This window comes from Trichoderma atroviride, chromosome 6 (assembly GCF_020647795.1).
Source record: "Trichoderma atroviride chromosome 6, complete sequence".
Lineage (NCBI taxonomy): Eukaryota > Fungi > Ascomycota > Sordariomycetes > Hypocreales > Hypocreaceae > Trichoderma > Trichoderma atroviride.
This window is the reverse complement of record NC_089405.1, coordinates 2248188-2269556: the sequence shown is the minus strand read 5'-3', so window position 1 is coordinate 2269556 and position 21369 is coordinate 2248188. Positions and strand designations below refer to the sequence as shown.

The window sequence follows — 21369 nt, the reverse complement described above, 5'->3', positions numbered from 1 at the left end:
TTGACCTCTGTTTGTTACACATCAATGGTTGTTGCTGAATTTTAGAGCTTAAAGACTTTGTCCTATCCAGAGCGACTCGCCCATCATGTCTACAAAGCACTTTGTCAATGATCCCACACACCTCGTCAACACCGCCCTACACAGCCTGACCCTCACAAATCCCAACGTCGCCCTCGACGCAGAGAACAAAATCATCTATCGCCGACCGTCCAATGCTCCCCAGCAGGTCTCTGTCATCTCGGGCGGAGGGTCTGGCCATGAGCCGTCCTTCGCCGCCATGGTAGGCCCAGGCATGCTTTCTGCCGCGGTGGCGGGAACCATCTTTGCCAGCCCTTCTGCCGAGCAGGTCAGAACCGGAATCCTGTCGAGGGTAGATACCGACAAGGGCGTGCTGGTCGTGGTGATGAACTACACGGGCGACATTCTCAACTTTGGCATGGCCGTGGAAAAGGCCATTGCGGCCGGCCAGGCCGTCGAGATGGTTGTCGTGGGCGACGATGTCGGCGTTGGGAGGAGGAAGACGGGCAAGGTTGGACGGCGAGGCATTGCCGGCACTGTGCTGGTGCTGAAGATTGCTGGCGCGCTCGCGGCTCAGGGACGGTCATTGGAAGAGGTGGCCAAAGTAGCTCGGCTGACTGCGGCCAACATCGTCAGCGTTGGTGCCAGCTTGGAGCATGTCCATGTTCCAGGACGGGTTGTTGATACCAGCGAAGGTCTCGGGCCCAAGGAAGTCGAGGTAGGCATGGGCATCCACAACGAGCCGGGCTCGAGCAGAGAAGAGATGGAACTGCCTCAGCTGGTGGAGAGGATGCTTGCTCAGCTGCTCGATCAGAGTGACAAAGACAGAGCTTTCCTCAATGTCAATTCGAACGAGGTTGTCCTGCTCATCAACAACCTTGGAGGCGTTAGCGTTCTGGAGCTGGGCGGCGTCACTACTGAAGTGGCAAAGCAGCTGAACGACAAGTACAACATTCGACCAGTCCGCATCATCAGCGGCACATTCATGACGAGCTTGAACGGCCAGGGCTTCAGCATCACCCTCCTCAACGTTGTCAACACTGACATTGGAGGGCCGAGCATGATTGAGCTACTGGATGCCCCGAGCGAGGTCACCGGCTGGTCTGCTCCGATACAAAAGACAACGTGGGAGGAGAAGAACACGGCCACAAGGACCGACACTGCTGGTGCAGATCGAAATGTTCAGCCTAGCGGGCTGCAGATGGATCCCAAGCACGCCACATCGGTCCTTACCAATGCATTGGAGCGCGTGATAGCGGCCGAGCCCGAGGTCACCAAGTACGATACCATTGTTGGAGACGGAGACTGTGGCATTGGTCTCAAGAGAGGAGCCGAAGGTGAGCTCATCAACACCCAGCCGCACTGCTCGCAGATGCCTCGGGATGACGCTGACATTAAAACCCAGCCATTTTAAAGCACATACAGCAGAATCCCTTGACGGGCGATGTTGTCGTGGACGTATCTTCCATCGTGCAGGTGGTGGAAACGGCCATGGACGGAACCTCCGGCGCGCTCTATGCAATCTTCCTCAACGCGCTCGTTCACGCCCTCCGCACCTTGGGATCTGGAGAGGCTGGTGCCTCGGTATGGTCTGCGGCTCTCAAACTAAGCTGCGAGGCGTTGTCCAAGTATACCCCTGCTCAACCTGGAGATCGCACAGTCGTGGATGCGCTCTACCCTTTTGTTGAAATCCTGGGGCAGACCGGCGATGTGAAGAAGGCTGCGGATGCAGCGAAGAAGGCGGCTGACGAGACCAAGGGCATGCAAGCCAGTCTTGGCCGGTCAGTATACGTGGGTGGCAGTGGATACGAAGAAGTGCCCGATCCTGGGGCTTGGGGACTGGCATGCTTCTTTTTGGGATTGGGCGGCATCAAGCCAACTGAGGAAGGCTGGGAATCTATTTGAGATGTGGTATATAGAGGAATAGTGGCCGTCGTGAGCATTTATGAGTTTCAATCGCCACGATATAGGAGGATTTCTGCAGATTGTACAAGTATACGTATTAAAGCATTCAATTAAATTGTTTTCAACGCCTAGATTCGCCTTTGAGCCTCTTGCGATGTAGCCGGTCATCCAACAGCCCAATGTGTCAATTAAACCCCAATATAACCCAAAGCAACCCCATGCACTCTAGCTGAGAAGAACGAGGATGACGCTATCACCTCTTAGAAACCTGTTATACATATGTTAGTCCCTGATCTTATATTGCGTCACAATGTCTCCATATTTGACGCGATCAATTCCCAGAACAACTCGCGAGCCACTTGTTCTGATCAGACGTCTTGTCGAGGATGGGGGATGGCGTACATCTTGCTGATAAATCTATCCTTGTTGACCGGTCGGCCCTTCTTTCCATCTGCTAATCTGGGCGTCTCGGTCCACATCTCTTTCACATTCTCGAGCACCATGTTGCAATGCCTGTCGAAAGCCTTGACACGTGCCAGCAGCTTGCGGTTCGAGCGAATAGAGATGAGCACCTGCGTGTGCGATCTCACGGCCGTCTGGAGGATGGAGAGGGGGGCCGGAGGAGAACTCGTACTCTTCGAGCTGGGCAATCTCGTACTCGCTAAAGTCGGAACTGTTAGATGTGTATTCGGTATTTGATGATTCGAAGGCGGTGGGAGAGGGGCAGAGAGAAAGGATGGATTTCGCGACTAGAAAAAAAAACATACGTGAGTTCGTTACGAGACTTGGTGAGGAGTTCCCTGAATAAGAAAGTTAGCACGAGCACAATTGAGCAGAGGTGAGGTATGGGAATGACATACTGAATCTTGGGGTCGGCCATTTTTGCGGTGGTTGATTGACTGTCGAGGGAACGAGGTTGCGTGCGCAAGGCTGGGAGCTTTAGAAGCTTCGAAAAGCAGAGTCGTAGAGGCGTATCGCAGGCGCTAATGGTTGATTGGGCACTGCTGCGGCCGTGCACTGTTGGTCTCCAGGTACCTGTACTTGATTCTGCCAACTGTCTCCAGCTGGCGGCCAGCTGTGAAAATAGGCTGGTACGAACTCTGACAGGCTATCCTTATCGGCAATCGGCGGGTCAATTTTTAGAGAGTGGAGGAGCTTCTATTCTTGCGCCGTACCCGAGGTCAACTATAGTCTATGGTCTATCGGATCTCGCCTTGTTTCCTCTCTTTTCTTCTTGTCTAGATGTCTTAGATTTTTCTGTATGAGTGCATCTATATAGACGATATCTCATGTCCTTCCGAACATTCGCGGCACGGGCTGGCACGGCAGCAAACGCTGCAGGCCGGAGCAGCTATCGCAGCGCATTCACCATGGCACATCAGACCAGAGCATTGAGCTCGGCGGTTGATGCACGACCGGTTAGAAACAGGCAATTATTCTACCATGTGTAATGGAATGCTAATAGGGCGAAATAGCTGTCTGCCGAAGCGTATCACGTCAAGGAACTGCCTGGCGACGAGCCCAGCGATGTCGTCTTCGAGAGCAAGTACGGACTGCGAACCATTCTGCTAAACCGACCCAAGAAATTGAATTCCTTGAATGGATCAATGATTCGCAAGATTGTTCCCCGGTTAATCGAGTGGGAAAAGTCAGACATGGCAAACGTCATTGTCATGAAGGGCGCGGGAGAAAAGGCTCTTTGTGCCGGCGGCGATGTTGCTGAGCTCGCTCTCTACAACCAAGAGAGCGCCGACGGATGGAAGAAATCGGCCGAGTACTTTGCTCTTGAATACCAGTTAGATCACTACATTGCGACATACCAGAAGCCATACATTGCGTTCATGGACGGAATCACCATGGGGGGCGGTGTTGGACTGAGCATCCACGCACCATTCCGAATCGCAACGGAGAGGACCATGTTTGCTATGCCCGAGACAACGATTGGATTCTTCCCCGATGTCGGCGCATCTTTCTTCCTACCTCGGATGAACGGCTCTATCGGAACCTACCTTGCATTGACCAGCGATAGGCTCAAGGGTCCCAACGTCTTCTACAGCGGCATTGCGACTCACTATCTACACTCGTCAAGCCTGCCAGACCTCGAGGCCCGTCTTGCAGAACTGCGATTCCGAGACGAGGACCCCCTGCCCCGACGACTTGAACTCATCAACGATACCCTGGAAGAGTTCTGCACCGGCCTTCCCTACGACCAAAGCTTCGCGCTGAGCGGTGAGACCCGACGCGCCATCGACCGATGCTTCAGCAAGAACAACGTGAATGACATCATTGCTGCCTTGAAGGAAGAGCGGGGAGAGACTGAAGAGTGGGCGCAGAAGCAGCTGGCCACGCTCCATAAGCGATCACCCACTGCTGTGCATGTTGCTCTGAGGCAGATGCGAGTCGGTGGCAAATGGAGCATCTCGGAGACATTTGAAAAGGAACACCAGATTGCGTCCAAGTTCATGCAGCACCACGACTTCACGGAGGGTGTGACAGCGCTGCTGGTGCGCAAGGAGGCTGCCAAGTGGCAACCCGAGACTCTGGAGGCTATTCCCGCCAGCGAGAACGTCTCCAAGCCATTCTTTGACTTCAAGAAGGACGCCGGACTTAAGCTATTCACGGACCGGACATACTCTGAATACCCTTACGCCGCCCTCGGCGTGCCTACGGAGAAGGAAATCCAGGCTGTTGTGTCTGGCAACTCACTCACACCGGCCGAGCTTGCCAAGCAGGTCAAGGCATCAAGGAAGAACCGACAAGGTGTGGCCGAGGTTGTGGATGAGATTATCAGCAGAAAGACGACGGTAGATGAGCAGGGCAAGGCCAAGTGGGTGGCTGATGAGGCGGCGTCTTCAAGTCGACTGTAAAAAAAAAAGATGTGGAGGTAAAAGATTCGTGCGCGTGTACAATATTTAAAATAAAAGAAAGATAAATTCATGTATTCTGATGACTCAAGGATAAAAAGCACCAGGCGAACAATGATGATGATGAAATGTGTAGGCAGTTGTCATGCGATTTCAGTGCTAATGCGAAACGCGCCCATTTTTGGTAGTTGGTGCAGAGCGCAGTGGAGCTTCAAACCATCAAACGTCATCAAAATAAGGTGGGAGACGTGATATAAAACGGCTTCATTTATCGGGCTAAAAAAAAAAGCGAATCAAGCTGTCAAAGGGAGGGGTGACATCTGCAGACTAAAGAAATGCAGGGAAAGCTCAAGTCACGAGACAGCGACTTGGAGGGGTGCCAGCAAACCGAGCTCTGGAGATGGCGTCAAGCAGGCCCTGGAAACTATAAAAGGGCCGCCAGCCCGCCGCTCGATGCACAAGTGCAGGCGGGCAAAGTCCTCCGATCTTCCCTCTCTTTGCCCGGTCGAATTGCCAGCTGAACCGAAGCCCTTTTGCCAGGCCGCCAGAGCTCCCTTGCGGCAGAGATAAGAGTGAGACCAGCTTGCTGGGCATTTGCGAAAGACAAGCTGCCTGGAGAGGCTCCGGAGCCGCTCCGCATCCGGGGTTCTGCCGGCTCTCCAACCAGTGACAGGATCGACTTCTCTTTTGGGTAGGTGGGGTCCCCCGAAAACAGCGGGTCGCTCAGGAAAAGGGCCCTGCAGCCTATTAAGGCTCAGTGCCGAAGCCCGCTGCAGGCACTTTCTGCCCATCAGGGCCAGCGGGTGGCTCACCGAAGCTTCACCTGCGTAGCGGCCTTGGGCGCCAGCCACTGGCTCCCAGCTACAGTGCCTCGGGGGTGCTGTGGCGCGGGCTGGAGGTACGGCAGTACATGCACAGGCGCATTACACGCGCTGCTGGCGGCATCACAAAACAAAGGCTTGATTGCGCTGTTGTTTGCTTGCACGAGCTCAACCCAACCTTTCATCACCACATCCACTGTCCTCACGAACCGCCGTCTTCTCCCTCTTTTTCGAGTCACTTCTCTTTTGTCTCTGTAGCAACGTGGATCTGACTTTCATTTTAGCACATTTTTTCTTGAAATTTCCTTTGCTCGTGCCCCATCGCCCGCTTGTCTTAAAGTGCCCTGCGCGCCTCGATATCTCAGATCCACCTGCAGACGCGACCTGGAGCTTTTTGGCGCGTCACGAGCATGAAACCCGCCTCCCCAATTTGAGCTGGTACCCAGAACAAAGTACAGCCAAACCCAGGACTCTCCACTTCCCTCTTCCAATAACGATTTTCACATCTTGCATTCGTCAGCCCAGCAACAGGTCCCGGAAGGGGGTCGGTCAGCCCTGCACGACGACTACGGCAACAACTCCAGCGGTGGCCACGAGGGCGAGGCAATATTCGCCATGGCATCGCCAATGCCGGCGGCTCAGTCGAGCAATCCGCCTGCCGCGGGCGAGGTGGACGAGTATGGCCTGCAGACCAAGTTTATGAACTGTATGGAGTTCTCCCTCTCCCTCCTCTTTGCGCTGAAGTGCCGTGTCTTAGTTGGCTGCAGCGACTAATTCAAACCGACAGTGAAGGTGCACTACACGTTCGACAAAGAGGCCAAGGTCAATTGCCTGGCCAGAGGATCCCAGCCCCTGCAAGTGCAGACTATCCCGATTGACGAGACGAATACGATTGGCGTCGTCGACCTGAGGGCCTGCATCCACGTTATTGCCGAGTGCAGCCCGGAGCTGACGAGCCACGAGTGCGACTACACGATTTACGCTGTCGACTATTCCGAGCCCGATCTTCCCCAGGTCGGCCAGGGCCTGCTGTCATGGGTCTTCCAGTCGATGCGGCCTGATTTTGGGCATCATCAGCCCAAGATGGTCACGGGCAGGGTCACCAGAAATATACTGGGCGTTTTTGGCGGTGGAGGCAAAGAGACTCTGGAGATACGATTGAAGCTTTCTGAAACGGCCAGGATCCAGCGTTCCATCGCATATACCTCTCCTCCCGTGGAACTGAACCATATTGGGCCAATGGAACCGACTTTACCGCCCAATGCCGCATCAGAATGGAATTCTCTAGTTCAGTCCAATCCACAGACAGCTCCGCAGGCGACTCAGAACCAAGGCCCAGTACAGAGTCTAATGCAGAGCCATTCACCCAGCATGGCTCCCGCTTTACCTCAAGGACCGCCGCCGCCCTTGGTCAGGCAAGGTTCTTTCGGGCCAAGTTACAGCCAGATTCCACCTACACAAGAGCTTCCGAGGCTAGCTCCAACTCCAGTCGATCCTCAATCCATGCCCAGCATACCGGCGCCTTCTTCACGACCATCTAGTAGAGCGTCAAATAGACCCCCTCGAAGGAAGCCGCCGACTGGTAGGCCCCGGGGTAGGCCGCGGAAGAAACCTGCTGAGGGCAACACATCAGGCTACGAAGATGGGACCGAAGGAGAGGATGCCGCACCTCCCAAAGAAAATGAGCCTGTCAAGAAGAGAGCAAAGATAACCAAGGTGGATAGGTCAGACACGGTTGCCTTTGGTGCCGAACCTGAATCTCTCAGGGTTGCTGCGAGCAACTCCAGCTCCCTGCGAAATTTCCGGCCCATTGGAATCAACAACGACAGCGTGACAGGTAGTCATCATCTGCAGGAGATCCCTCGAGCTCCCACGCCTGTTCCTAACGGTCGTCTCAGGGTGGTACCACCAGGACGGGAGCCCAGCTCGCTCAAGCGACGTGAATCCGCATTGAGCCAGCCGCCCACATCAGGCTTTGCCACGAGCGATGTAGGCCGCTTCCAGTCCCCCGGCATCGACGACGACAGAACGCCAGAATCTCTCGCCCCGACGCCAAACTACCCCGACGACAGCCCTCCAGATATTGGCTCCTCGCCACCGGTTCAGCAGGCTACGCCTTACATGCGGTCTAGTCCACCTCCTTCGAGTCCGGTGCTGCCTCCGATGCCGCCTATGGCTGCTCATGAATCCGAAGTTCCGAACAATGACGCGGGCGACATTTTTGGAGAGGGAGAGCCGCCTATGGTGGATGAGCTGCCGCCTCCACCCCTCATAAACAAAATGCCGACCCAGAGCGTGCCTATCCAGGTCTTCCAGCTCCAGGACGGCCCCAGTGGCCAAGATCTAGTACACCTTCGCACCTATAACACCCCTTATCCCACGTCAAATGCGCCTGCCCCTTCTGAGAGCTCCCTTCTCCCTCCCCTAAGCCGGGAACCGAGCCGTCCACAATCCAGTGGCCAGCCTACTAAAAGGAAGAGACCGCAGTCATCATCATCACCAGACTTGGGGCCAACCCCGCCTCCAACGACCGACGCCGTTGAGCGGGCAATGAGCCCGACCCTGACCTCTACCCCTGTTCCAATTCAAGCTCCTACTCCCATCCCTCTTCCTGCCTCCAATTACGCCACGTCTACTTCTGCACCGATATATGCGCCAATTCCTACGACAGCTCCTTTTTTAGCCCCAGGTGTCGGGGCCCCAACTCCTCCGGCACCAGCTCCTGAATCAGTCCCAGCTACTGCGCCAACACCCGAACTCTCACAGGCCCCTCCTTTAACCGATGACAGTTTGTATGATCCTATAGTACAACTCGCCTCTACGTTTTCCTCGAGAGAAGAAGCTCCTCCTCCAATACAACAGCCATCACGATCCTCACAGCCGCCTCAGCCAAAACCACAAACTTCTTCGAAGCCTAAATATCCCCGTCAACTCAGTCGATCGCAGTCTGCAGGGCCACTTATACTACCCACCAGCGATCCTATTGGTCCATCGGCTTTATCTCAGCCTCCCACTGTCCCTTTAGAGCGTCCATCTACAATGGGGGGCGGAGGCGCTGATATCCGTCGACCAGCTTCTACCGGGCCTTTGGCTTTACCAATGCCTGAGCCTCTTGCCGAGCCCTCGAAAGAGTCTGCGCTTGAGGCGTCCTGCACTCCCAGCGATTTCCCTCCACCATCTTCGCCACAACGAGCAAATAATAAGAACAATGGTAAAAAGCATGCCATCAGACAGCGACTAGAGGCGGCCATTAACAACGGGGAAATGCCTCCCTACTGCAGCAACTGTGGTGCTATAGAAACCCCCACATGGAGAAAAATTTGGAATCAACATCGAGATGGTATTCCGGACCGATGCGAATTCTCGGAGAAGCCTGGTAAAGTAACGGCAGTGGAGATAACTCAGTGTGATGATGAGGGCAAGCCAACAGCTCATCGTGTTATCAAAAAGAGCTTGGCTATCACCGATGATAAAACCAAGTGGCAAGAGGCTTTGCTTTGCAATCCCTGCGGCATATGGCTTACCAAATGTAAAAGCCATCGGCCGGCGGATAGATGGGATAAGGATGCCTCTCGAATAGGCCAAGAACGGCGGAAGAGGGGTACTGGCCGAAGCACATCTCGCGCCAAGAAAAATCGCCGAAAGGATGATGCCCCTATCAACCTTACCTCGGACGCATATTTGCCTACAGACGCCTATCTACCTACAGATGCCTATCTACCTACAGACGCCGATATACCCACAGATGCCTATATACTCACAGATGCTTATACACCCACAGACGCGCTAGAGCCACCAGCACCCTCGTCACCAAAAATGAACGACGCTTTCTCTATAGATTCAGATTCATTGCCGAGGCCAGAGAACGCTGAAAGTCAGGAATATGAGAGGTCTTTCGCGACCGTTGGGTTGGGTGTATTATCCCGGCCAGGATCAACGCATTCCCGGGGCAATGGAACAGCTCAAAGCCCCATTGACATCGATACTGAATTTGACCAAGTCGCTGGAAGCACTAAGAGGCTTCTATTCCCGTCGCCTAGGAAAGACGGGGTGCCCAAGGTGCTTTGCGATGTTGACATTAATATCGTGCAGACAGCAGAGTGTCGCTCAGCAGACAACCTAAAAGGTGACCAAGAGAACGCCGTCGCGTCAGGATTGAATACGGGTGTCAGCAAGTTGGATGATTTAGAAGCTCTGTTCAACAGCCCGGCGGCCAAAGAACGACCATCCACCCCGCCACCCGAGCCCAAGTCCGCTCCTGCCGAGCCTTTCAAAACCCCTACTCGACCTACCCCAAGCCATAGGCCGATCACTAGAAGTGTCTCGCGGTCTATGAGATCTGCCAAGCCGATCTTGTCTCCAAGCCAGCTCGCAACCGACCGGACTCCTACCAAGACGCCAAAATCTATGTTGAAAATTCCCGGAAGCAGCGCGAGAAGACGCAGTCCGCGAGGCCACCAGAGCCATTTTGACAGCATGTTTACTTCACCAATTGCTCAAAATATTGTACAGTTCCTCTCACAGGGCAATACCTTCTCATTTGAGGATGGTGAGATTGATTTTGGCAACCTCGCTGGAGACAACGATGAACTGCTTGACCTTGGCCATCTTTTGAGTACAGATGATATAATGCCCAGCTCTCCACCCAAAGACGCCACCGTGGAGTTCGAATACGAAGGCGATATTGGTAATATTGCTGATTGGATGGACCATGTTACGAGAGAGCTTAAATGAAGTGTTTTCAATGAGGGATGGGATTAGGAAAAGGATGGGATTATATATTGATGATTGATGCCAATCTGGGGTTTTTATTTGCGTTTTCTTGCTTTGAACAGCGAGCGGAGTTTCGGAAAAGGGGGTCTTACAACTGGCTTTTCTTGACGACTCAAGAACACTCACGGATATAGGTGTCAAGAATTCGACACTGCTTTACAGCAATTATGAATTTTTTTTTCCAAATCAACTTTTATTTTTTTCATTTACTAGATATCAGTTATGAACCTTAGATAGTATTAGTATAGTGGATACCAGAGCAAGGCTCAACGTAGTGAACTTTTGTTTTCTGTCTCTCAATGTGCTCTGTGAATAAGAAGAAGGTGGGATGCAGATGCTCCAATTGGGTGGATAAAGAGCTGTTACAATGCAGCGAATTAATAAAAAAGGGCGAAATTGTCTAAATATGCACTTCTAGATTTACAATGCGCTTGTCGGATTAAAAAAGAGAGCCGAGGAGAGTAAAAACTGAGGAGAGTATTTTCACTCATTGGTGCCTATAGTAAGTCAGTTTACCGCGTGGGGCTACCTCACATTAAGCTCTATGCCACTTAACGCGTCGCGTCTTTCGCATCTTTCCAACCCCACCACAGACAGCTCTTCTATACCCAGACAAGATTCAATTCCAAGTCGCAACTACTGTCACTGGCTAAATTTTGGTTTTATTTCCTTGCTGGCGAAAAACTGAACGACACATAGACTGTGCAATTAGCCAATTGGCAAAAACCAGTCGCCCATCATGGCTGACGAGGAAATCCAATCCCGATTCGCTCCCAATGGGAGCTTGGAGCCGGACGTTGTCAGCGAGCTCGAGTCCATGGCAAGGCTACACGATATTTCCACAGAAGACCTCTATTTCAAATGGGAATCTTACTGCATCAAGATGGATGTGGATACGCAGGCCGTAACCTTGTCGAATGTGCGTGGTCTGAAGCAGGGCATCCAGGACGAGCTGGAGAAGGCACAGCACCGGGTGCAGCTCAAGAGCGAGAGGAAGATGGCGCCAACTCCAAGGGCCAAGCCGGGGGCCAAAGGAGGCGATGTCTTTGGCATGCTGGATGGGCTGGTACCAAGTACGCCTTCGACAGGGAGGCTGAACAAGGCACCGGGCAGTGGTGGGAACAGCCTGAGAAGGCGGATGGAAACCCAGAGAGACATTCCGAGCTCGCCAGCGGCAGGACTCAATGAGCAGCTGAGGGCAATGAACCTACCGTAAGTATTTCCGGCTTTATAATGCAGATTGAATTACAGCTGTTGACCTGTGGTGCTTAGAGCTACGTCCTTTGCGGATCGACAGAACCCGGGCGACGTAATCGAAATCTTAAACGACGAGCTCCCACCCGCCGAAGCACCGATTGCGCCGTTCCCCGAACCGAGAATCAAGCTTACGGCTGCTTCTGACCAGAAGAAGACGGGATATAAACCACTTGCTATGAAGCTATCAGAGGCCAGCGAAATTTTGGACGACCGAATCGACGACTTTATTGATTTGGTTCGCGAGCATCACAATCTGGAAGATTCTGCGTTTGGCAACGCTGCCACTGCAAGCACAACTGAGGTCGTGGCTGTGGGCCGTATAGCGTCCGATGCTCTCGAGGGGAAGCTCAATGCTGCCTCGATCGTGTTGGAGACCTCCAGACGGATGGGGAGAGGTCTAAGAGTACCGCTGAAGTTGGATGGTATACGAGGTTGGAACTTCTTTCCGGGTCAGATTGTTGCACTGAGAGGCAGCAATATCACAGGCGACGAATTCATTGTCAAGGAAATTCTAGACATGCCCCTTCTACCGAGTGCTGCGTCCAGTCCTTCCGCTCTAGAAGCTCATCGAGAGAAGCTCAAAGGCGATCCCGATGCTATGGATTCAGACTCGGCCCCTACGCCGCTGAGTATCATTTACGCGGCGGGCCCATATACGGCTGATGACAACCTCGATTACGAGCCGCTGCAGGCGCTTTGCAATCAGGCAGCGGATACATATGCCGATGCCCTTATCCTCACAGGGCCGTTCCTCGATATCGATCATCCGCTCATAGCTACGGGTGACTTTGATCTGCCCGAAGAGGCTACATACGATTCTGACACCGCCAACATGAATACTGTTTTCAAACATCTCGTCGCCCCTGCGCTAAGCCGCCTCGCCTCTGCAAACCCTCATCTCACCGTCATCCTCGTTCCTTCTGTCCGCGACGTCCTCAACAAACACGTCTCCTGGCCTCAGGATACCATTCCCCGACGAGAACTCGGTTTGCCCAAGTCAGTGCGAATCGTCTCCAATCCCATGACCCTATCTATAAACGAAGTTGTCCTCGGCCTGTCTAGCCAGGACGTGCTGTATGAACTGCGTAACGAGGAGGTCACCAAGGGGGCTCCCGCCGGAGATTTGATGAGGCGGCTGTGTCGCTACCTCGTTGAGCAGCGGCACTTCTTCCCCGTGTTTCCGCCAACGGATCGGTCGAGGCTGCCCAAGACGGGGACGCAACACGGGCTTGCCACGGGCGCCATGTTGGATGTGAGCTATCTCAAGTTGGGCGAGATGGTCAATGTTCGGCCGGACGTGATGCTAATGCCCAGTTCACTACCCCCTTTCGCAAAGGTATGTCGTTCTTTTTTCTCAAACCCTTTGTCTTTTCGCCTTTTTTTTTTCTCCTTTGATCCTAGCTTACCATCTAAAACAGGTTGTCGAAAGTGTTTTGGCTATTAACCCTGGTTCATTATCAAAGAGGCGTGGTCCGGGGACGTACGCCCGCATGACGCTCTATCCTCCATCTCTAGACGGGGAAGTAATAAATGGCTTGATAACTCACAAAGTATTCGACAGGGCACGAGTAGAGATTGTGAAGATTTAGAGCAGGGAAGAAGAAGAAGAAAAGAATAGGAACAGTATCATGTTAGCTAAAGCAATTGATGATAGAATAATGGCACATTTTGATGTATTTTTGTCTTTGGATTTAACTGTTTGCTGTTTCTCAACAGTTGTAGAACTGTCCTAGTATGATGGTCGAGCTATCTTTTGTTATACAAAGAAACGGGGGTATACACGGAGTGGTGGATAGATTATTATCATGATCTTCTGTAGTTGAGATCAGGTTATTAAATGCATATTGCCCCCACAGAAGTTTTGCCAAATGCAGCGTCTTCTGCTTCGGAAAAATCTCCCTACTCCCGGGTATCAACCTTGCGTCTCTTATCGCTGTCATAGCGATCTCTCTCACGAGACGTGCTCCTCTTCCGGCGGCTCCTATGGTCGTCTCTGTCGTCATCGCGATCGCGATCACGCTCTCTATCCCTCCTTGGCGACCGAGACCGTGAGTATTCTCGACGACGGTAGTTGTCTCCCCGGTCTCTTCTGTCGTCGAACCTATCCCTCCTATCCCGCCTATCGCGATCGTCGCTTCTCCTGTCCACGTCTTGTCGCCTGCTTTCCTTGCGATCACCCAGAGGAATTGCATTCGCTCCCTTGACTCCGTCTCCATCCGATCTGAAGCGGTCGTCATCCGGACGAAACCGATCATCCCCATCAAAATTGCGGTCATCTCTCCTCCTATCCCCTCCTCCAAATGATCCCCAGGCACCAGTATCCTCGCTGCGCATGTCCTTGTACTTTGTAGCTCCCTTCCTGCCCAGCTTAGTCATGTCCCGCCTCTGCAGATACTCCGGCAGCGCCTCACGATTGCGCACATCGTCCTGAATACGACCTCCCATGATATCTCGCTGCAGCAGGCCTGCAGCGGCAGCTTCTTCCTGGAAAAAGGCTCCCTTGTGGTAGTACTTTTGCATATACGACATCTTGCCCTTGCCTTCCTTCTCCTCCTTCTGCTTCGCGAGAAAGGCTTCGTCCTCGGCGGCGCGTTCTTCCTCGGTGAGGTTGCGGCGCCGTTCAACTTCCGCGAGTTCCTTTTCTCGCTCCTCGATAGCCTGGCGCGTGCGCTTGAGGCGCTTCAGCTCGCGCACTCGCCAGGCTGCTTCTTCGGCTTCCGGTTCTAGTCCGTCGGTCGTGTCGACGTCTGATTCCTCGTTGTCCTCATCGTCCCAGTGCTTCTTCCCGGCGGCACGCGCGGCTAGATCCTTCTTGATTTGTTCTTCGACGAGCTCGTCGGCAGCCTTTTTCCGGGCTTCTTCTTCGGCCTGTAGTCTCGCGTCTTCGTTTTCCTTGTCGCCACTCTTTGTGGCGCCTCGTTGGCTTTTGGGTATAAACTTCGGCCTCATCATCAATCTCCTGGGTGCCTCCTCTTCGCTACTGCTCTCATCCTCCTCCTCCTCCTCTTCTGATCCGCTCTCATCCTCTTCATCTTCGCCCTCTTCTTCCCCTTCTTCTTCTTCTTCAGTAACGAACCCTTCCTCTGCCGCTAGCCTTTCTGCCCTTTCCGCGGCAATCCGACGCGCTTCCGCAGCCTCTGCATCTTTGCGCCGAGAAGCAAGATCGACTTGATTTAGGTTGCTGATAATTTTGCCGGCGCTGGTGGCTTTCGGGGGCGGAGGCACTGCGACGGGCTCGACGGGCTCCTCTGCGTCGCTGGCATCTGAGTCTGAGGAGGATTCTGCGCCGGTGACCTTGCCGGCTCGATGACGAGACGGCTTTATAGGGTTTGCTGTCATGCGCTTTGGAGGCATTGTGGCTATGCTATAAGGGGAGAGATGGTGGAATGTCCAAGTGGACGTGGTCGTTGCGTAGTGTAGCTATCAGGTCCAAGATATGTTAGAAAATCAAAAGCGATAGGCTAGCCCGGGCTGTAAGCTACCAAATTTAGGCCGACTCCCGCTAAAGTTTCAGGGCGATCTGGTGTAATGACATCGTAGAGTCCACCCAAGTTGTCTCCAATTCGACGCTACTTACTTTGAAAACATATTGGGAGACTTGATTTGAATAAATGCCGTTTATATAGAGGTAACAATAATGTGCAATCTTAGTGCATTCGTGCTCAATTGCGAAATATCGTATCATATGAAGTGCTCTGCTAGCAATCCGATATGCCTTTACCTGTACCACTTACGCTGTGGGATGAAAGTTCCAGATGTCACAATTGTAACAAAGCATGCCATTGATTGAAGCAACTTAGCGACCCCATCCTCTCCTACCATCTCTAATTGAAAAGTCTTCCTGTCATATTTCCAAACTACTGATCAGACATTCCAACGAGCTTTCCATCACATGTTGCAGGGTAAGTCTCTTGTAAACGCTGCGGAGTCGGCCCCTCGCTCACACGTCAGAGCTCCACCAGCCACGAATAGCTCAGGTACAGCACCTCTTTTAAGGTTCAGAATACGAAACGTGGTAGGGATTTCATCTCAACCTGAGCAACTTTCATTCCGACTCTCACTCTCGCTCTCATTTTCACCCAAATCCTGCTCTCTTCTTCTCTATAGCAAGCGAGAAGAGTTCATCAATTCGTACAGCCTTGAAAGTCTCAACGGCTGCCACCGCCACTTTGGCAATTCGCAGCTGGTATCTATAAGCTAGAGCCTAAGCTGCTTATACTACACGCAATGGCGGAGCGAACAGTCCTCGTCACCGGTGCCACCGGATTGTTGGGAAGAGAAGTGGTCTCTGCCTTCAAACTCCTACATAGCGGATGGGCAGTCAAGGGAACGGGCCACTCACGAGCAGACGGCGTTGACATCCTCAAAGTCGACTTGGAGAGCGCAGAGGATGTCGCCAAAACGCTGGACGAGACACGGTACGTATTACTACAGCTTCATTTGGTGGCGTCGTATAACCGACCTGGCGATATCCATGCTAATAAATCTCCGAGCGAGGAACAGACCCCAAGTGGTGGTCCACTGTATGGGCTGAGACACCCCCCCTCCACGCTGAGTAACGACTTTGCTGATGTCTTTATTCTCCTTAGGTGCGGCTCAGCGGTTCCCAGACAAGGTGGATAAAGATCCAGAGGGGGCCAGGGCTCTCAACATCGCAGCTAGCAAGCTCCTCGCTAGTGTCACTGCTGCTCGGGATATTTTGATGATTTACATCTCCACTGATTATGTCTTTCCTGGGCGGCCAGGTGATGCCCCTTATGAGGCTGATGCTACCCCAGGTCCTACCAATCTCTATGGCCAGACCAAACTCGATGGCGAGAATGCTGTGTTGGAAGAATACGCCAAGGCCGGAAAAGAGGGCCTTGGAATTGTGCTTCGAGTCCCAGTGCTCTACGGCCACGCGGAAACACCATCGGAAAGCGCCGTCAACGTGCTTATGGATAGCGTATGGAAGGCCCAGACAGAGGGGACAAAGATTAAGATGGACCACTGGGCCTTACGTTACCCGACTAACACAGAAGACATTGGAAGAATCTGTCATGGTAAGTTTCTGTCTCACTTTGTTTCTCTAAGGGTTGCGCAAGCTCCACAGCCTTGTCCTTTTCGCCGATTCCTCCATCTCCAATATTTAAGTGAATTTGATGCTAATTGGCTTGTGCAAATATATAGACGTGGCGGTCAAATATCTTGAGTCTGGAGATCGTAAAAACCTGCCCCGGATACTCCAGTTCTCGAGCGAAGACAAAATGACAAAGTATGAGATCTGTCAAACATTTGGTGACATCATGGGCTTGTCTATCGCCAATATCGAGCCCAACACAGAGGGAAACGATCCCAACGCCAGCGTGCAGCGACCATATGACTGCCACCTAAGCACCAGAGAATTGAAGAACCTCGGTATCGATGTTTCAACATGCGACTTCGTCAGCTGGTGGCGTCGCGAGGTTCGGGCGTTCCGCAAGTAGCTGTCTACCGAATGCCTTTTGCCATGTCGATTACTGGACGCTCGCTGCATTCTTCTATGCGATTTCACGCATGGACTTGGCATGTTGGTAACTGCATTGCAGGCAGCAATCTGCTCTGCTGATATTGCCATACAAGATATCTCGCACAATATAAAGGTGTTCCTCCCATGGGCGGAGGTTCGATGCATCAGATGCTGTGTACGACGCACGTGCTCCATGTTGCTGTTTGCTCGTATTTGTGAAAGCTGGTGCATACCATACACTGTCTATACATTTTGTGTCCACAATACCTGTCATATATGCGGAGTTGGAGGCAAGGAGGCGAGAGTTATATCTTACCCCGGCCTTCAAAAATGGCCTATGCTCACCGAACGGTGGTTCGCGGGGGATCCGCTTCAAAGGCGACATGAGAATATTTTCAACTTCTCGATGACCCGCAAAGGGAGATTCTTGGATCTAAAAAAAGCCATTGAGAGTAATTGTTGCTACAGAGGCATTGGGGCTGCGTACTGAAGCGATTTGGAAGGACCCAAATGCACTTCTGCCAGGTACGTGGGCGCAGATCCAAGGGCAGAAATTGGGAGGTGCTCGCTGTGGACAGGCTGTATGTACTGATATTTGTCACGGCATTTAGTGCACCCTCTTGTCCATCCAACAGTCTCCCTTACATGAGGCTCTTTGCTAGGCTGAAGCTACACGGCAGTAGTATTTCTCAAGAGTCAAGCCGTATGCTCAAGCACTGATACAACCCCGTATCCAACCAGTTGGTGGCCAAATTGGACCCGCATCAGGCGAACACCCCCTTTGCCGGCGCTCGGATACAGCAACGACGCGCATTAAACCGGCAATGCCTGTTGCAAGCGAGCACTTATTTTAAGACATGCAGCGACATGCAGCGGAACTCAATACGCGGCCGACGGTGGAGGGTTGGAGTCAAAGGCCGTCAAGCGTGGATGGCATTTTGGCGATATGACCTGCATCATGGGCATCGAGGCTTTGCCGGACGACTCTATCTCTCCTGAAAGGGTCGCTTGCCGCGAGAGATTGCGCCTGCGGTTTCGATTTCTAGAAGGACGTTCTCTCCTCGAATCGTTCTCTCCCTTTTTCAACATATTTCCTCTCGCCATCCCCTCCTGACTTGTTTCTTCTGGATAGCTATTGCTCCTGCAAGTGAATAGCTTTTTGAGAACTGCCCATTCCCTTGAGGCCAAGTAACTAACTCAAGTGGCGTGGCTGGAGAGACGACAACGCTGATCGCTCTTTCTTCGAGATTTATTTTTGACTCTGGTATGTCAGCTGCGAGGTTGGTTACCAAGAGAACTGCTTGAATTAATGTTTATTTGCCATTCTGCCCACAGCGATACGACCGTTTGCACGCCTTGTCTCTTACGCTGAGGCTGAAGAAGGAAAGAGACAGAGAGGGAAGAAAAGGCATTGAAGAAAAGAAAAAAAAGCGAGAAGAGAAAAAAAGTCAGGGACTTTCTGTCTGCTTCCTTCTCTGCTTCATCATCCTCTTCTTCCTCGCTTACGATAGAGCCCCTGTCCAAGCGCCTTAATCTCTCTGCTGCGTGACAGCTTTATTACCGGCTTACACAATTCCAAGCAGCATCAGGCAATCTGCCGCTGTGGCTGTTGATCGCCTGACGGCCGGATCCGCTGTAAAGCCTATTCTGACAGCGGCCCCAGGCGCGGCTACAGCAACTATGGCTGCTGCGGAAGATGCAGCTGCAGGGCCCCTCCAGGCGCCGCCACAGGCGCCTCCCGAGCAGCCCCCACCAAAGACGCCTCGCAACCGCACCTTTCGAGGGAAGAGCGTTTCGTCTCGTTTCAACCTGTTCCGCGATCCAGATCCCCAGAGCTCGGACGGCTCCCAGAGCTTCGCAGGGGCCCGCAACCCTCCTGCGTCAATTTCACTCTCACAAGCCTCGGACGTGCCGCCCATCCCCAACTTCGTGCTCAGCGCAAACCCCAAAACCGACTCCAGCCCGTCGCTTCTGGAAAGGAGATTCTTTGGCGGCGAACTGAAGCCACCACCATCGCCCTCGGCCAGGTCTTTTTACTCAGAATCCGGATCGCCCTTTGGCTCGCCGTTGAGCAGGAGCATCAGCAGCATCAGCAGAACCGAGCGCGAGATTGACGAGCTCGCCACGCAATTGGAGGCCGAGATTGAGGAGGCGCATCGCAAAAAGGCAGAGGCCCTGCAAAACTGCACCGAAGACGAGGCCGCTCGCTGTGCAGACGACGTCGCGCGACTCGAGGCCGAGCGGGACCAGGTCATTGATGAGCAGAGAAAGTTTGACCTCGCACGCCTTCAAGCGCAACCAGCCACACCGTCCTCGGGGAAGCCCAAGCGAGTGTTGGAGAAGCTCAGCTTGTTCTCGAGAAGCAGGAAACCGAGCAGCTCTAATCTGATTCAGCCGCCGCTGACTCCCTTGCCTCCTGGAACGCCCAGCACTGTTGCGCCGACTGTCTTTACACCGGGCGTCTTTACGCCTACACCAAGCTGCAGCCGACGGAGCAGCCTCGACGACTCGCCTCTGCTGCATTCCTCACAAAGAATGAGCTTCATTAAACCACATCCCGAGGGCGACGCGCCCATCTCTGCCATCAATGGCGGTGAACGAGTGAGTGCTGCTGGATAGACATGTGTGACTGCGTCCGGCTAATATGTGCTGACCCCTCTTTCCCTCCCTTTGCAGCGTGTTACCGTTCGATGCCTTTCGTCCACCATTAGTCTGGATGTAACAGCCCAGACGTCGGCTGTTGATATTCTCATTGCAACCGCTGCGCAGACAAGGCACGATGTTGATGTTGAAACGAGCGTTGTCGTGGAATGCTACGACACCCTTGGATTAGAGCGGCGCATGCGACGATACGAGCATGTACGGGACACGCTGAATTCTTGGGACCGTGACCAAGATAATTCACTTCTTGTGATACCATCAGATGCGTCGGATGGCGATGAGAATCTTGAACTCGAATCTGTGCCGCTGACAGATGACCCTGCGCCAGGCTTTTCTATCCAGCTTTACCATTCCTCTCGCCCAGGCAAGTGGAATAAGCGCTTCGTCACTCTGCTCAGTACTGGCCAAATATATGCTTCTAAGCGCCCTGATACATCAATCTCGGATAAAGACAGCACATCTTTGTGCCATCTGTCAGACTTCGACATTTATAAGCCCAAGGCGAGTGAAGCGAAGCGGAACCTAAAGCCTCCCAAAAAGCTATGCTTCGCCATCAAGAGCCAGCAGAAGACTGTGGTGTTCCCCAATGGCGAGAACTTTGTTCATTTCTTCTGTACCGACGATGCTGCAGTAGCCCAGAGATTCTTTGACCAGGTACATGCTTGGCGGAGTTGGTACATTGTCAACAAGATCACGCATTCGCGCGAAGTTGAGAAGCCGGCGCCTCTTAATTTGGGCCTCAGCAGAGCCGACACAGTCAGGATGCCCCTTATCAGCGAAAAGTCCCCCCAAGTCTCTACAACCGGCTTAACCATTACAACTGGATCATTCATAGATGACAGCGACTTCACCAAGGCTATTGAAGAGTCTACCAGGAAGCTGGCTCTCGAGGCCCAGCTTAACAAAACCATGTCTAGAAGAGGCAGGAAAGCATCTGGAGCTTCTGTCACCCCTAGCGTCAAAACCACACAGGAATTCTCACCCACGGGCTTACTTGGAGAAGCGTATGAAAAACGCAAGGAAGAATCGGCGACGATTGAGGTCACGAGCCCCTTTACAGAAGGCCCGTCTTTGCTGAATAGTATTGGCCTGTCATCACCCAAATCGCCCGAGCAGCCCAAGGTATCTGCGTCCTGGTTCCCGTCCGCCGCCGAGCATACCGCGCGCAACCGGAGTACCTCGATATCTCTACGACGAACCGAGACGGCGGAGGCTCCAGCTCAGCCTGAGCACAGGAAGGGGCCGGCGCCACTGTTGAACTTTGGCGGTAATATACAAGAGCAGCCACGCACCCGAGATGGTCGTCGTGAAAGCCTCCGAGAGGGCTTCCGGCAAGGCCCCGGGCCTGGGCGGGGACATGGCCTGCGCCCTCCGCCAGGCTCGCCTCTCGTCAAGTTTGCAACATCCGGACAGTCGGGACCGCAGGGGCCTCCCGCATCACCAGGAGGAAGACACGGGCCACCTCTTTCTGGAGGTCCTCCACCGCCGCCGGGTGCGCGCAACCGTAGCCGTTCAATATCCAGTGCCAACGGTGGCCCTCCTAATGGCCCTCCTAATGGCCCCCCCTCATAGCGGCCCTCAT

At 53.2% G+C, this 21369-nt stretch overlaps 9 protein-coding genes across 9 annotated transcripts; 7 read left to right on the top strand and 2 right to left on the bottom strand.

Annotated features, from left to right (window-relative positions):
* Positions 1 to 85: 85 nt before the first annotated feature.
* TrAtP1_011340 (uncharacterized protein) lies at positions 86 to 1923 on the top strand (the record flags this gene model as incomplete). The annotated part of the gene is made up of 2 exons (XM_014083519.2): positions 86 to 1355; positions 1424 to 1923. 2 exons carry the CDS (start codon positions 86 to 88, stop codon positions 1921 to 1923), a joined length of 1770 nt encoding a protein of 589 aa, XP_013938994.2.
* A 106-nt stretch (positions 1924 to 2029) lies between these two features.
* Positions 2030 to 2916, bottom strand: TrAtP1_011339 (uncharacterized protein). Its single transcript, XM_014083376.2, has 4 exons — positions 2784 to 2916; positions 2691 to 2723; positions 2326 to 2584; positions 2030 to 2191 (listed from the first exon to the last, which is right to left on the bottom strand). The coding sequence occupies exons 1-3, from the start codon at positions 2801 to 2803 to the stop codon at positions 2341 to 2343; spliced, it is 297 nt and encodes a 98-aa protein (XP_013938851.2). The 5' UTR covers positions 2804 to 2916; the 3' UTR covers positions 2030 to 2191; positions 2326 to 2340.
* A 182-nt stretch (positions 2917 to 3098) lies between these two features.
* Positions 3099 to 5256, top strand: TrAtP1_011338 (mitochondrial 37S ribosomal protein mS47). Its single transcript, XM_014084518.2, has 2 exons — positions 3099 to 3341; positions 3399 to 5256. The coding sequence occupies exons 1-2, from the start codon at positions 3213 to 3215 to the stop codon at positions 4788 to 4790; spliced, it is 1521 nt and encodes a 506-aa protein (XP_013939993.2). The 5' UTR covers positions 3099 to 3212; the 3' UTR covers positions 4791 to 5256.
* On the top strand, positions 5257 to 10661 carry TrAtP1_011337 (uncharacterized protein). The gene is made up of 2 exons (XM_066115071.1): positions 5257 to 6314; positions 6396 to 10661. The coding sequence occupies exons 1-2, from the start codon at positions 6224 to 6226 to the stop codon at positions 10340 to 10342; spliced, it is 4038 nt and encodes a 1345-aa protein (XP_065971169.1). The 5' UTR covers positions 5257 to 6223; the 3' UTR covers positions 10343 to 10661.
* A 307-nt stretch (positions 10662 to 10968) lies between these two features.
* On the top strand, positions 10969 to 13304 carry TrAtP1_011336 (uncharacterized protein). The gene is made up of 3 exons (XM_014084516.2): positions 10969 to 11593; positions 11654 to 12974; positions 13057 to 13304. The coding sequence occupies exons 1-3, from the start codon at positions 11121 to 11123 to the stop codon at positions 13225 to 13227; spliced, it is 1965 nt and encodes a 654-aa protein (XP_013939991.2). The 5' UTR covers positions 10969 to 11120; the 3' UTR covers positions 13228 to 13304.
* On the bottom strand, positions 13305 to 15208 carry TrAtP1_011335 (uncharacterized protein). Its single transcript, XM_014084515.2, has one exon. The coding sequence runs from the start codon at positions 14990 to 14992 to the stop codon at positions 13538 to 13540; it is 1455 nt and encodes a 484-aa protein (XP_013939990.2). The 5' UTR covers positions 14993 to 15208; the 3' UTR covers positions 13305 to 13537.
* A 657-nt stretch (positions 15209 to 15865) lies between these two features.
* TrAtP1_011334 (uncharacterized protein) lies at positions 15866 to 17103 on the top strand (the record flags this gene model as incomplete). The annotated part of the gene is made up of 4 exons (XM_014083423.2): positions 15866 to 16056; positions 16142 to 16161; positions 16228 to 16680; positions 16808 to 17103. The coding sequence occupies 4 exons, from the start codon at positions 15866 to 15868 to the stop codon at positions 17101 to 17103; spliced, it is 960 nt and encodes a 319-aa protein (XP_013938898.1).
* Positions 17104 to 18084: 981 nt separating this feature from the next.
* TrAtP1_011333 (uncharacterized protein) lies at positions 18085 to 18240 on the top strand (the record flags this gene model as incomplete). Its single annotated transcript, XM_066115070.1, has 1 exon — positions 18085 to 18240. One exon carries the CDS (start codon positions 18085 to 18087, stop codon positions 18238 to 18240), a length of 156 nt encoding a protein of 51 aa, XP_065971168.1.
* Positions 18241 to 18806: 566 nt separating this feature from the next.
* On the top strand, positions 18807 to 21359 carry TrAtP1_011332 (uncharacterized protein; the record flags this gene model as incomplete). The annotated part of the gene is made up of 2 exons (XM_014084514.2): positions 18807 to 19727; positions 19803 to 21359. 2 exons carry the CDS (start codon positions 18807 to 18809, stop codon positions 21357 to 21359), a joined length of 2478 nt encoding a protein of 825 aa, XP_013939989.2.
* Between the last annotated feature and the right edge of the window lie 10 nt (positions 21360 to 21369).